General features: G+C 39.0%; 1 protein-coding gene and 1 long non-coding RNA gene across 9 annotated transcripts in view; one reads left to right on the forward strand and one right to left on the reverse strand.

Moving 5' to 3' along the window:
• LOC106045331 (uncharacterized) overlaps window positions 1-16,120 on the forward strand; it is a 259,361-nt gene that overhangs the window by 54,276 nt on the left and 188,965 nt on the right. The gene's annotated exons all lie outside the window — the stretch shown is intronic.
• The window catches only part of TACR3 (tachykinin receptor 3), a 40,133-nt gene continuing 33,127 nt past the window's right edge, over window positions 9,115-16,120 (reverse strand). The window contains exons 4-5 of the mRNA XM_013195759.3: window positions 14,684-14,880; window positions 9,115-12,530 (exon numbers count right to left, since the gene is read on the reverse strand). Coding sequence (XP_013051213.3) covers window positions 12,221-12,530; window positions 14,684-14,880 — 507 coding nt within the window. The 3' untranslated portion in view covers window positions 9,115-12,220. The remainder of the gene's footprint in view (window positions 12,531-14,683; window positions 14,881-16,120) is intronic.

A 16,120-nucleotide genomic window follows, 5' to 3' on the forward strand; every position in this document is an offset into this window, starting at 1 on the left:
TGTTTACTGCATTTTAGTCTTATTTGTGTTAAAATGAATCCTGCAGGCCCAGCAGAGATTGGATTCCCTTTGTACTAAACCTGAGAAAAATACCTTCCAATCTTTTAATCTGGTTTTAGTCACGCTTAGAAGAAACTTGTTTTTATCCTGAAATTTTAAAGCCTAACGGGAAGATTTAGAACAAAAGATGGTAAAAGGGGCATAACTTGCTGAGTATAGTGTCTGAATAAGCTAAGACTTATGTCTCTTTTACCGCATTGCTCACTCAAAATAGCAGATGGAAAATAAAGCCAAGTTCATCAGGCGTGTTCTTTGTCAAAAATTATTCATAGAAAGATATGGAACCTATTTTAACAGACGTCAGAATATCGTTACATGTCCACTTTTTACTATGCCATTTTGTTTGGTAACTTTTTGTATTTACAGCATCTTGGATGCCTTTTTTTTTAGTACATATGTGTGAAGTTAGTAAGGTATTCAAATCCATAGCTGTAAATTCTGAATGGTATGGGAATGCCTGAAAGCCATAAAGCTGCAAGGCAAATGTATCAAATTTATTTATATGGTACTGACTATTAAATAGTTTAGAAATACTTCCATAAACCTGTGACTTGAAAAAGTTTTCAGCAGCCTTCAACAAGAAGTGTCCAGAGGTGAGTATTCAATTCCATCTGTAATGCACATTGTATTTCTAAAATGTCACAAGGTTTAGAGAACAGACTCTGTTACATTTCTGATAATTCTAAGATTTCTCTGCAAACAGCAACTGTTGCAAATCAGAAAAGCCTTTCCTCTTGCATTCAGCAGATTAAATTATTTAAATAGTTTAGAGGAAATACCTAAACTCTCATTAACAATTGGAAGCTAGCAATGCTTTCATGTTTAATCTTTTTTTTTGTTCTCTTTCAGAAAATCTTCTGTCACCTATAGCTATATATTTTTAACAAATATTCAGTTTCTGTGTAAATGAGTGCCTTAGGAGCAAAGCTAAGAAAAATAATGCTTTATGCTCTCTTGTTTGTACCTGAATGAATACAAATGAAATTCTGTAATGAAAATATCCGTATAATTTCTGTTGAGGAGCAGATGTGCTCAGTTATGTAAGAGTGAACCCTGAATAATTTAATCAACTTTCTTGCATGCAATTGAAAGGAATACAGTATTTGGTCCCCTCTTGCAGATCATCTTGTGAGTTCAGTGTTAACCTTGCAAGAGGAGAAGAGGAATTGTGCCTTTTCCCCCCTGAGAGAACCAGGAGGCATTTTGAAAGCCTTGTCCAATCAAGTTGACTAATTTTATTAGCTAACCTATTTTCTGACTGTCATTTCTTGTATTGTACACTTTCTTCTGCTGCATGTGAAGCATGCAGCACAGTAGGTCTTGCTCCATGGCAAGAACTTATGCTGCTAGTGTAAGAGAAATAAGTACAATGTTTATATATTATGATTATAAAATAATATTTATTTTCTCATACTGCTATCTCTGAGGTGAAACGTCAATTCCCTAATACAGTTTTCAGTGTTTTGTTTTCCCAATGCCTTTTGCAGGCACACAGTTTGATATGTAAAAAGAAATATCTCTGTTAAGCATTTTGGGGGTTCCTATTGGTTTTCCATATTAGAAGGATGCAGACAGGTTTGTACTTTGATAGTATTAGGCTGCAAATGACTGAGGGGGTGGGAGGGGGAAGCTTTATTGGAATTTGTAGGAAGACAAGTTAAAAGGCCATTTTTTTTTCTGCCTATTTCCAGTAAAAGCTTTTATGGTGTGCTCATTGAGGAAAATGCTGAGCTTTAAAAATGTACACTTAACGATTTCTATAGCTTAGGGAGTGAATGCTTTCTCTCAGGATAAGCAAGATTAATACCCCTTTTTTCTATTTTTTTCTACCCCTTTCCCCACTTTTTTTCCTTTTCTTAAAAGTCTTTGAAATAACAAAAAGACCCGTTTAAGACATTTATATTAATTGTTTAAGGGTACAATGTACTTTTGGGAGAAACATTGTACAGATGCATAACTGCAATCACCAGCTGCTGTTTGCTGCTTTGCAATGAATAACTTTTTTTTTTTTTTGATTGAGTACCAAAGCGTCTCCTGCAAATCTCATCTCTAAGATCATGAACAAAGCTCAGTTATCTCATGCCCATCTGCAGTTTCTTACAGAGGTGGAGGAAGAGCTGGAGACTAATATTTCTCAGTTATAGCAGCCTAACTGTAAAACACTCTTCTTGTGGAGGTCACTAATTCAGTAGGGCCGTTTTCAGGCTGCCTTACAAATACAGCCTTCATCTAAGAGCCATTGAGAAGAGCAAGAAAGGAAAAAAAGTGGGGAAGGTGGAATTTACATTATAAGGACAGCAACACAAAATTGATGGCTCTAACACAATTTGATCTACTGGAGAAAAACAGGAGAATTCAGATGTTTGCAAGGGATTGAATTTCATCACTTTCTTACACTACAGTACTTCAGCTTTTATGAAGCACTCAGCCAAGCTGTGGAAGAACAGAGCAAAATGTACCCTTGATTGTTAACACCATGGTAAAGTCTGACCCACTGCATCAATTACTTGTGATAACAAGCTCATTACATATGATAATTTAATTTGCGTGCATAGTCCTGGGTTTTTAAAAGCACCCAGCTGATGCTCAGCTGTTACAAGTGTCAGCTGCTCCCAGGGTAGCGATGCCACTTGTTTGGGGATTAGCTGGTTTGTAAAAGCTAATCCCAGCATCGATGGCAAAATTCTGTGCCTTCCTCTTCAGTGTGATTAAAAGTAAACCCAGAAGAGAGAGCGGGAGAAGCTTCCTATTCAGGGAGGATCTATAGGGATGCTATACAGCGTCAAAAAAAAAGAAAAAAGAACATCTTGAGAATCGTTAGCAGTACTACAGCTGAGGGCACCATCTAGAGTAATTTGATTGCTTGCTGTCTGCCAGGGAGACCCAAGTTTGAGGTTCAGCTGTGAGGCAGAGCCTGGCTTCATGAATGGGCATCAGGCACGTGTGTGATGCACACGCAGCGGTGTGCGGGCTTCTCACCTAAGAGAAGCACTTGAATCACTACGTTTTGGTGTTCCCCAACCCCAGTACACATCTCTCCATTGTTTGCCAGAGGCAGCTCCTTCCAAAATTTCAAATCCATGGCCGGCAGGCAAAGAATAGTTTCTTATTCCAGTCCGTTCCCTTTCCTTTAGCTCTACCCTCATCTTCAGGCAGCAGCCTTGCAGAGTTAACAGCTATGCCGTGTGCTGCGCCTCCTCAGCAAGTTAAATTAGTGTTTGACTTTAATTCCTAATGGCTCTGGCAGTGATTGGAAAGACAAAAATAATGTTAACAGTGTTTTGTCAATTAAAACCTCAAGACCTGTCCTAATATACCCAGAAACACATGGCAGCCTGTGTAAGAAGAAATTAATTCAATTTCTGTACTCAATTACCCCTAAAGCCAAGGGCTCCTGGGTACTCTGGTGCATGACCTGCAAGCTCCTTTATCTCTTCCTCAGAGGCCTCAAAAGAATTAAGGCTCTTCTGTAGCAATTAATCCCCAAGCCAGATTTATCCAGTAGAAAAGGAACATACATTTTGGGCTGAAGATCATATTACATTGATTAGGAAAATAGTGACCTAGATCCCTTCAAAGCCATACATGAAAATGGAGTGATTAGTACACTTTCCTCATTCATACCAACCTCTGACACGTCCCCATGGTTTTCCATTGAAACAGTCATCTGCCAGTGGGAGAGGGAAGAGAGTATTAGCATTTAACTATTTGGTTGTCCAGCATCTCCTTTCTTAACTCCCTTAACTCATTGGGTATTTATTGTACCTTGAAAATTCTTGCAAGGATCTTAGCTCTGTGAATGGGCCCCGGAGCTGCCATTCAGAGGCCAAGGTGCATTGGGAGATTTCAAGTCCTTTTCCATGAATAGATTTTCTATTTCATAGATTTTGTTCAAGATCCTTCTTTCCTGGCATGTGCCTTATCTATTCTCTTCCAAACAGCTTCTGTGTAACACGTACCCTGGTGTATCACTGTGACAGCTAAGGCAAATGGAGTTGCTTGGTGAAAAGCGGTTAGGACCTCTTCTCCTGCCTCGTTCAGGTCTCTAGGTCCACACTGAGGTGAGAGCTGCCTGTGTCAGAGCTTGTAGAGGCTCAGCCGTGCTGGGAAGCTGGATGGTTTGCATCACAGCTGCCTCCTGGTCTTGGGGCCAGACTTCTGTGTGTAGAAACAAGAGTAGGGTGCCCAAAGATTTTGTTATGGCAGGAAGATGGGAGGTGGGTAGGGTAAGTGTGGAGTTTTGCCATCTCCTTTGGAATAGGAGAAATATAAATTATATATATATATATTTATTTATATAAATACATATAGTAAGTATATTTAATTTATGTATTTATATATATTTCAGATAAATTTAAAATTTAAATTTAAATTATAAATGATATTGTATAAATTTCAAGTGTAAATGTAATAGTTTAATTATAACTTCTGTTTTGGACCATAAGTGCCATTTCATTTGCTGGCTTTCATTGTATTAAGCCCTTCACCACTCAGGCTTTCCATTCATGCTTATGGGCGTATCCTCAGAAAGGGAAGAAATTATAACTTATTTTGGTGTTTCCACTAGTTCTTGTATATCCTCTAGTAGCTGGGTAATCTCTACTCTAAGGCTCATCGCTTCTGGCACGTACTTACAGCAAGCTTCTGAAAGGAAAACAATAAATGAGTGCATATAGCTAGGTTATGGTGCAGATTAGTTTAATCCTCCTGAGCTGCTTACACCTTGCATAGAGCTGTAACGAGCAGACTTCCAGTTGATCCCACCACTGTACTGGGTGACATAATGTCATCTGGGAGTGGGAGCTGGCCAGGTGTGTAAGTTAGCCAGATCTCTTCCTTGCATGCTGCTTTCTGCAGAAACTGGCACAACATAATCATGTTAGCTGAGCAGGACAGACAGCTTTGCTACAGATACTTGATTAAAGTTAAGTTCCTAATCAGCTAACCCTATACTTGAGAATAGAGGCCGTGGGTGCTCAGGCTGTTTAAAGTTGATCTACCTTAAATGATACGTAGCAGAAATGCATTAGAACCTTTTATAGGCTCCTGGATTTGTTTGGTAATATATATTTTTTTTCTTCAATTGTTCATGCTATTTTATTTTTAAAACACATTTATTTTGAAAATGTTTCTTGTATGCTACAATACTTGCAGGCTGTTGTTTCTAAGCTGTTTGAACTATTCTTTTTTTTTTTTTTTTAATGTTCATCATGGGTGGTTTATTGCACAATATAGACATGGAAAAATGCTTCTGATATGAACTTCCAGACTTATTATGATGTATGCCAAAATTCAGAGCATTCTGTGCTTTGTGAATTCAGCATATTCAAATAACACAGCTCATAAGAGCTAGGGCAATTGTTTTTCCATATTTGCAAAAATATTAGTGGAACTCTGAGTTGACAAATTCTGCTTATCAGTATAATTTATTTATAACTGCTAAATCTGGGCTCTGGATATGGACAGTTGTGTTAGATGTCTGGCATACTCAAATAAGATTTTGTCAGGGAAATGAATTTCTATTCAGTTGTTTGTTTTTTTTTTCTCCATATTTTTCCAAGGGTGAGATATAGTTCAACGAAATAGTCTCTTCAGTTGATAGTCAGTGAATAATTTTCTGTGCTGTTTACTTAAACATTATTAAACAAGTGTTACCAACTGTCAACCTTTTATAACAGAAGAGAGAATTATTGATTTTGAATTATTTTACCTTGTCTTTGGCTACTTTGAGTGATAGACACTGTTTTCCAAAGACTAAATACATTATGGATGATTTCTATCCAATTAGTTTTTCAACCTTTCAGGGCCAAAGAGTCAAGCTTCACATACGTATACTTTATCTGTTTGGCAGTATTTCTGAATTTCTGTACAAGATATAGAAGGTGCTAGTGCAATTAGTCCGTGATATTGCAGAATAGGTAACCAAGCTGTAAAACTAAATTTACAAGGGATGTCTGTTTAAAACTATTTACCTTACTAACAGTTCTGAACTTTCATTTACAGTCCCAATGGGGAACTGTTGTCTTGTTTGAGATGTGAAGCAGCTGTATCTCTTCCTTGTACAACGTTAAGCACCTGCGGATGGCACTGAGGCCTATAGCCACATGATCATGAGTATACCACAGGCTTCATGTTTTTAGGTGCGGTTTGTTGTGCTGCCAATGACTGAAAAGTCAAGTGCACAACATCCTCTGACTCCTCTATAGTTTCTTTGGATAAGGCTATGCTGTCTTTCTGTGATGCTGTTGTGGTTTAACCCGGCCGGCAGCTAAACACCACACAGCCGTTCGCTCACCCTCCCCCCTCCCTCGCTGGGATGGGGGAGAGAAACAGGAAAGTGAAGCCGGTGAGTTGAGATAAAGACAGTTTATTGAGACAGGAAAATAATAATAACAATAATAATAATGATGATAATAGTACTACTAATGATAATGTGTACGAAACAAGTGATGCACAATGCAATTGCTCACCACCCGCTGACCGATGCCCAGCCTATCCCCGAGCAGCCGGCCCCCCACCCCGGCCAGCCACCCCTATATATTGTTTAGCATGACGCCAGATGGTATGGAATACCCCTTTGGCCAGTTTGGGTCAGCTGTCCTGGGTCTGTCCCCTCCCAGCTCCTGCTGCACCCCCAGCCTGCCCGCTGGCAGGACAGAGCGAGAAGCTGAAAAGTCCTTGGCCTGGTGTAAACACTGCTCTGCAACAATTAAAACATCAGCATGTTATCAGCACTCTTCTCATCCTAACTCAAAACATAGCATCCTACCAGCTACTAGGAGGGAAATTAACTCTGTCCTAACTGAAACCAGGACAGATGCTTGTGAGGAAGTGCTAAGAGTATGTTTGATCAGTGGCACCAGACAAACTGTTTTGAGTGCTGAGTTCATTTGTGGTGGGGGAACATCTGGAGTCTCCTGAGACCACCCAAAGTTGCCAGAAGGCAGAGCACTCTGACCACACTATGTGAGGGACAGAGCGAGCCGGGTTAAGTTTTGTATGAAATGGAGGTTACCTCAAAGAAGAGGCAGTCCCCTCACTGCTCACAGTTTTCGCCTCAGGAGCAGACAAAAAGGGAATAGGAACAGAGACCTTAGGTTAATATGGGGAAACTATTGAGGAACCAAAAGATCTGGTGGAAAAAGAGAGAGTTATAAAAGCCTGCCATGAGGAGAAATATCTGTTTTATGTGACAGAAGTTCACAATAATTGGATATAACTATACCCAAGGCTTTCCCTGGTTATTCAAGTTGTTCAGCCAAGAAGCTATTCAGCTGTGTTTGAAAAGGAGAGTTTGAAGGTTTCACTTGTTATTTTCGGCTTGTTACATTCACCTGGCGACCACGCTGCTGTGATCCTCTTTATATGAACCTTACTGAGCTCAGGATGACCTGGAGGCGGTGAAAGAGGAAGTATTTCACTGAGGGAGAAGTCTGTGAGTAGGCATTGTGTGAGAGACATTTGCTAAAATGGTACTAGGGAGAAATGCTGGAAGTGTTTTGAGAGCATGGCAGATGGTTACACTGATTTTTCCTTAGTATACACTGGGATAATAACTGCTTTGTAATGTGGGGGTAGCTACATGAACCGTGTGTGTGTATGTGGATCTGCATATTGGAAATGGTCTGGCCTTGGCAGCATGGACAAGTTTACCCAGAGTAATTTGTTAGTTTGGTAATTTTGAGGTAAATTTTAGCCCTCACAGAGCTTGATGTTAGCATGTCTGCACTATCTCTTGTACCTAAGCATGTCTGCTGCTAGCTCTGTCTTTACATCCTACTAGTATGAGGAGGATTGCATGCCTAGCAAGCTATGAAGAGTAGTTTTGGACTACCGTCACATAGTCCAAAACTACTCTTCATAGCTTGCTAGGCATGCAGTGTGTCCATGTGACTGATGTCGGTGTCCGTGTTATTTTGCATCACCAGTACTGTAGTGAAAAACTTAGTGCTGGGAAACTCTCAGAAATACTGATTCTGGAGGCTATGTTACAGAGCACTCCTAACAGGCAGGTTAGGTATCTGTAAATGTAACCATTTGCTTTGGGAAATCTGATTCCAGCTGTATCTGATATGTATGCTTCAGCGTTATAGGTAGGAGAGAGGCTGGCATACTGTATAAAGAGCAATCCACTTAGGCAGTAACTGTATTCCATGTGATGTATGAACCCATCTGAAACAATCTGAATTTAAATACCCACAGCAACTGCTCACGGACTGATAAAGAATTATCCTTGACTGGACTCAACAAATCATTTTGAATAATGAAAATAGAATCACTTAAATCCTCGTGAACAGGAAAAGACTTCAATTGAACTGAAGGCATTCATTAATACCAGGAGCTCACTCAACGTTTGTAAACAGTGGTGTATCCTAGGCAATCTCCTGCCTCTTCCATAGCAATGTGTGGAGGTATTCATTAATAAACAGCATGTAGTAATTGGGGCTCTACATGTAAATCTCACCTTGAACTGAAGGAAATAGAACAGCAGATTTAAATTTTTACCTGAGCTGTTGCAACTTCAAAAATATTGAAATAAATGCTTACACACTACACTTCACGCGGAGATGAGTTGGTCAGGTTTTGACATTTATGTCAGTGAAATAAGAGGTTCTTGTTCACTGCTGCCGCTGAAAATCACCAGTAGTAAAGGAGAAATATCCATGTTCTAAACAGATATGAATGTTTTCACCTAGACTTGAAAATGACAGCTTTTGAAACTTGAGTTTTGGTCCCTTTCTCTGTGCTAGTTCCCCTGGTATATCATTTTGGAAAATGCGTATTAGTAGTGGTCAATGAGCTTCCTCAACAGACAGAGCTATGAAATATAAATATGCTGCAAATAGCTCATGTGTCCAGTTCTGCCAATGCATCCTAATATTGGTAATAAAACTTAAGTGGTCTGGGAGGGCAGCTATCAAGGGATTCCTGCCAAGCAGTTACTGGCAGCAATCTCCCGAATGCATCCTGTATGAGTACCCAGAGCATACTTCGAGTTCAGTTTTCCTCTCAACATCATGCTTTTATATGCAAGACTTGAGACAAAGACACAATAAATCTCTTTTCATGAAATGAGGTTTCAAGGTTTGTGTTTAAATTTAGTCATGTTTAGCTTTTAATCACAAGCATAGTCAATGTCAAAGGAATGACAGAGAAAAGTGATATTGAAGATAACGTTTCTGGAGATGTAAAAGCGAAACCTGTCCCGTAGCAGGGGAGCTTCCCTGGAAATGGCAGGTCAGGTGCCAGTGAAATTTTCTCACCAGACAAATATTTTAGAGGCAGACTCCAGAAGGAGCCTGGGATGAAGCACTAAGAACTTTTTTGCATGAGAAAGATTAATGTCTTAGAAGATCTTCGAGATGAGAAGAACCTTCCTGATGCTCTTGAATTTTAGCTGCTTCTGGAGTATTATTATGCCCATACCAGGAGGAAGCTAGCTCTGTATCTGTTTTCCTTATTTTACCTCTCAACGAAAGAGGAATGTGGATTGGAGCCTGCAGCACAGGTACAAGACTGCTACAGGGCTGTACCAGTGGTCATGCGAGGCATGTGCACTGCGTGTAGGTGGCTGTTTTGAGCGGTCTGACTCACACAAACTGAAGATGACCTGATTTCTTCCACCCTCAGTGAGGGGTGTCAGGAGGCCTGTAATGAATTTAGTAGGGAGCAGGACACTTGCTGAAAATGTTTGTTCAGAAACGGTCATTAAAATGCAGTCTGCTGTAGGTCACAGCTTTTGCTGTGCTACAGGTTTATCTGTGTAATCCTTTATGGTTTTTGAGACTGGGCTGAGATCTGGGTTAGCACCACGTGTCGTTGCAATGTTTTGTTATGAAAAATGCTGTGATGGTGAGCACAGATTCCTTCGTTTGTTGAGTACAGGAGTAACATGTAACTTCAGAGGAGAGCTACAGGAATGCTGAGGCTGGGCTTGGACATCCCCACCCCACCAATGTATAGAGAGATTATCAAGAGATTACTTGTTCAACAGGTCATATCCTAAATCACTTAGTAACGGTGAGACTGCTTCACTCATTTAAAAAACAAAAAAAGGTGTGAGGAAGCTGCCATTTCTGCCTCAATATATATCAATCAAGGATAATTAAAGTAACGAGTATGATGTTTTGTACACAAATTCAGATCACTACAGTCATAGTGTTCAAACTTACATTCATATACAGATTTTACCAACACTGATTTTATAATAACCACATTTAGAAAAGACAGTTTATTTAACAATTACAAATTTTCTGTATGTATGTTGCTTAAAAGTTGTGTGTAAGCAGCCAGAAGACTTCATGACATATGCAGGTAATATATCACCGCCAGGTTAATATGCTTATGTTCATTTTTGTGTGTGGCGGTCCTGAACCTCCTCAGCTGAGATTGTAAACACCTATGAAGATTTTATATCCTTAAAATAGAGTATTTCAGAGAAAAAATAAATAAGAATGACTTTCATAGGTACTGCATAATATTTACTGTTGGCTTTTTTTTTTTTTTTTGAAAATAAGGTGGGTGTGCAACTATGGCATGAGGGAAATTGATAATGGAGTTGTGGTTTTTTTTTTCTTCTTTTTTTTTTTCTTTTTAATGAACAGTCAGGAGAGCCATTAATGAACAGAATTTTTTGCTTCAGTAGATTTTAGATAGGAGAAGTGAGAGTCTGGAATTGTGCTGCACTTCATGTAACAGGGCAGACTGCTCTGTGACCAGGTTCTTTCAGTTATTCTGGATGCGAGGGTTTACTGTTTTAATACCGAATGTACTTATCTGAGGATATTTGATGTTACATGGGATTTTGTTTTAGCCTAGTGATACAGCAATGCACTGAAATCACAATACAAGTTACACTTAGCAGAATATAGGAATTGCACTGTACAGGTGAATCACAGTACAAACGTGACTCCAATGACTGGTCTCTATAATATGCTCACCACCACGATGCTGGGCAGCCGTAGTTGCTGGGAAGGGATACGTATGTGGGTTGAAGCCAGCTCAGCTTGGCCCATACCAACTCCCAGCTTGCTGGTCTGGCTGACTCAGGAAGACATTCATTCACACTTAAGTTTTGATTCACTGAAATCAAACATTTGCACGAACAGTTGACCCGTGAAGTGATGAAGCCAGTCGATCCACCCAACTGATGCAGCCATTGATCTAAAACAGAGGCCTCCCTCTGGTCTCCTTTGGGTTAAGTTCAGCTTTGTTTGCAACAGCCGTGGTCAGTCACCCCCTAAATTCCTGATGGAGGTGTGTCAGTGAAACACCACGTCTACTGCAGAGAAGACAGTTCATGGGCACAGTTTATTTTTTTATCTGTTAGCCGAACATTCAGTTTAAAGTCTTTTGGGGGAATTTATCACCTTTCCAACCTTTTCTGACCTTTGTAAATCCCAAAGCTCCTGTTAGGGTCGCTGGAGGAAGATCTTACCCTTGGCACTAAAACACAACGCTATGGGACATTTACCTAAGCAATACGTCCTCCTGGAAGTATGTGTTTGATCAGAATCTAACGTTCAGTAAGATAGGAGCTTTTGTAGAATTTAACATAGCCTTAGAGATTTTCTTCTTCCTTTGAAAACCAAAGCAAAACATTTTTTAGACAGAGCTGAACTTCATTCATACGAACTTCATCTTATCCATTTGCATGGGGGTGAGGCGAAATTATAAACCAATAGAATAGGTTTGGGGTTCATTACATCTTCATTGTAAAGAAAAAAGTTTAAATCAGGTCTTACGTAACTTTGTTATTGTCAAATCAATGCACTCAATAGAAAACCTCATACAATTCAATAAGTGAAGGAGGCTGTTATATTTCAGTAAATGAAACAGAAATGCCACAGGTCAGACACAGCTGAAACAATGTTTTTTTATGCTATTGGCTTGTTTCAGACAACGTTTAGATTGCAAACAATGCTGTGTATAAGGTGTGACTGTGCTTTTGGACTGATGGATACGTATGTCTTCAAGTTCTTCTTTCTCTCCAAAGCACAAACATAAAGTGATGCCTAAAAGTCTCATGATATTTATAGCTATGCTTCGTCGGCTGAATTGTGACTGTTTTCTGGTGATACAATTATCCAGTTCCGAGGTGGGAGAGCATTGCCTCTCGCCCATCTAGCGCTGCCCTTCCAGCAAGTGTCACCCTGAATGCTTAGGAATAATCATCCGCTGATGTGTGCGGAGAGCTGAGGAAACTCGAGGCCGCGGAGATGGTCTTGGAGTTCCTCCGCGAACAGCCATTGAAACTCGCGTCCCTTAGAGCTGCTTTCTTCTTGCGGCTGGCGTGGGAGTTGTCTCCGTCATCGAGCACTACGGTCATGCTGGACTCCATTCGGGACACGGCATAGAGGCTGCTTTGCCGGGTGGGGTGAAACCTGGCCGCCTTGAGCTCCAGCTCGTCGTGGCTGGACACCTCAATGAAGGGGCACCAGCGGAAAGCTCGTTTGAAGCCAGCTCGGAACCTGGGGAGAAAGATATTTGGTGAGAGCCAGCCACAAACCTTCCCCTGAAAACACACACAGCGCTGGCTTGACACAGGGTCGTAGCTAATTACCTTGCCCCTGATCCTGTTTGTGGGGAGGGCAGTCAGAGTTTGCTTGGCTGAAGTCTTATGAGTAGGGGAAAAGTGATAGTGGTAACAGCTCGTTTCTAGTTCTGATTTTTTTTATTTACTTTCCCTGCTTTGTAACGTGGATATTTTCCTGATACTCATTTTCCCTTCACTTGCCCATGTCTAAAAATAAATATACAAATAAATAAATGCCAGCTTTCCTAGCACTGTCTTCACAGAAATTGCTGTGATTTGACTTGTGATGAGACCTGCATCTATGTTTTAGTCTTCTTTCAGCAGAAACTTCGCAGCATCCTTTTTTTCTTAAATAGCACCTCAGCTTCCAGATTCCAGTACCCCTGCTGTTTCCCTCTCTGTCAGAAACACTGGAATGGGAGTGATGTAATGCCTAATAGTTATTCAAACAAAATAATTGGAAAATCGTTCGTAATAAAGATCCTAGAAAACTGAGAACTGAATGCAAACAATATATGAACAGCAAAGAGTTTTGGGGCTTTGGCACATTAGTGCTTGCAATACTCATAAATGGGTACTTTTATTAGTTCAGTTCAGAACTGGAGATTTAATATAAGGGCTATTATTATTTTTTTATGTATATGCCTTTGCAGCATAGAAATTAAATTTATTAGAAAAACAATTCACTGTATATTTCTTGTAACCTGAAAAAGAACATCTTTTCACCTTGACCTAAAACTTAGCAGGCTTCCTCGTTTCTGTTGCTGCTGTGGGTTTTGCTGCAACGATGCAGCAATGTTGCTTATTGTGTCTGTAAGCTTTTTGGAGCATTGATGACCAGAGATAAAATCTTAGATGAATTTTTCAGTGAAAGCTGACTGATCTTACCAAACTAACTACCTTTCCTCCTCGGTTTTTAGAGGCTAATAAATTCATTAAACTGATTAAAAACTATTCTTCTTTCATACTTTGCCACAGAAATGCCATATGATGACAAATGAGCACGTAGCTTGCTATTCAGCATTCCTCTGTTTAGATGCAGTCTAAATATAGAAAAAGTAGAACAATAAAGAAAGAGCCTCTAATGGAAAGAAGCTTAGTGTAGGAAGATGTAAAACCCAAACATCTTTAGACTGTATTATTTTTTCATCTCATTTTCTATGTTCTTCCTTGTTCAGGGCTTGTTTTTTCTTCCTCTTGAAATAATGTTATCTCTATTTAGATACATAAGTAATATCCTAATTAGCCTGGAAGATAAGGCTGGGCTATTATAACCCTGTCTTATACCAGATCCAGCAGAGGTAACAATATTGCATGAATTGTCCTGACTCCCAGCAACAGGCTATATTTTCCTGCTATGTGAAAAGGAAGCAGACACTCAGGCTTCTTGATTTCAATATGAAACTTGATTATAAGAAAACTCTCACCATTATGTCATTATTGTATTGAATTCTGAACCAGGTGACCTTTAATGAGCTTCAAAATTAGGAATATTTCTGTTGATTTCTATTAAAGAATCCAGACGTTTAATGTTGCAGTGTATGAGTGTCAAAATATACTTAAGCCACATGAACAGTGTTAATTTCTTTAATGAGTAACATCTTCTGTAGCTGCCATGAAAACATGACCTCAGAAATTAGTAGAAATATAATGGTTAGGTATAAAATACACAGTAAATAGCATTTTGTTATATCCTTCCAGTATTGCAAAATAAAATTATGGCTACAGTTAGTGAACAAACAGATTGCACTGTATATCACTAATAACTGTCTTTAATTCCTTACTTTGCGATGTTTTTGCAAGCCAAAAAATAGGACACTTCTATAGATGTCAAATTTTGCAATTGGAAACAGGAAGGGTTGGTCTCTGAATACTGAATTTTATTCTGAAATTTTAAGTAGACCAAAGTATTTGCTGGAAATGTGCATTTGGTTCTGTGTATTCATGTCAAGTACAAACCTAAAGGATTTTTTTTTCTTCCCACTCATTCAAAAGTATCCAAGTGAAAAAATTGTCTTTTATCAGATTTAAACCATTTACTTTCTCATTGAAAACATACCCACCAACTGATTCATAACTAGCTCTTACCTCTTATTAAGGCAGCAGTAGATAATGGGATTGTACATGGTAGAGCTCATGGCAAGCCAAAAACTGGCCAAATAGATTTGCTGAATGTATTTCCACCGATTTAATTGTTGATAGATCCCAGTAACTATGAAGTAAGTGTGGTAGGGCAGCCAACAGATGGCAAATGTCAACACAACCACAATCATCATTTTTACCACCTGAAAAAGGAAATGATAATGCTGTTTAATAATATATATATTTTTTATTTTTATTACGACTAGTATTTAATGCCCATTAATTCTGGTATTTGGTCATTGAAGTTAGTCACAGCAAATATGAGCATGCCTTTGTATCATTTTCCTTTTAAACTGACTTTTCTAATTTTTTTTTTTAAATTGGATTGAATCCTCCTTTTGCTAATTAAAATAATATGAAAAGCTTTTTTAACATATCCGTGCTGATTCTTACAATAAATGTTTGCTTACTTGTATTTGGCTATCTAAATATTATTTTATTCCATGATTAGGTGTCTAGAAAAAGGTTAGAATGCCTTTAATTTGGACACCATACGGTGGCCTTTATCGACCCTGGTGACTTTTTGTGTTGCGGTCCACAAGTATATTTCTTGTTCCCAATTAGTAGATGTGATTTGAGTAAACACTAGGTTGTAGGAAATGAGCAACTGCAACATCCTCTTTAATTTTAGAGGCTAACAGTTTCCTTGGCTGTTGTTCCGAATTTGTTTTCTGCAGGCAACATAACATCCATTAGCTTCCATAGCTTCCATTAAGCACACAAGAAGAGAAGTTGAGTCACGTGGAGTTTTCACTACTCCCTTCTGCCTTCAGCTATGAGAACTGCTAGCCTGGCTACCATTTTCAACACAAGAAGTCACACAACAGATTTTTATTCTGTGGGTAAAATGAAACCAGGCATGATGGGTCTGTGCTGGGCGTATGTTTGTTCGTTTGTACTGTGAATACTGAAGAATAACAGGGTTTGCTATCAACAGTTCCCTTCATTTCTCTGTACAAGGTGCTGATTTTTCTGTTGTTAATAGTTTTGCCAGAAAAAAAAAAAAAGAGACCTGAAATTTCCTATGCCTATGTGTCTTAGGCTAATATTTTTAGAAAATTTCAGCTAATTTAGTTAAATAATTTTACATATGAGTGTCATGGCACTATCCTTAATTCTCATCTTGTTGGAAACAAAGCAATTTTTCGTTTAACATCTGGCACCAATTTATGAGTTTACCGGTAGGCTGGGACTGTATTGTACAAGATGAGAATGCATGCTATTGCAGGTAAATACATATCGATCATCACTTAAAAATACAAAAGGTACCTTTATCCATTCATACAACATTAATAGTTGGTTCTTCTAAGGCACTTAGAATTTAGGGATTTAGATTTTTAGGGATTTACACCTGTGCCTTGAATTGTACAGGTAGAAGACTTA

This window comes from Anser cygnoides, chromosome 4 (genome assembly GCF_040182565.1).
Source record: "Anser cygnoides isolate HZ-2024a breed goose chromosome 4, Taihu_goose_T2T_genome, whole genome shotgun sequence".
Classification (NCBI taxonomy): Eukaryota; Metazoa; Chordata; class Aves; order Anseriformes; family Anatidae; genus Anser; species Anser cygnoides.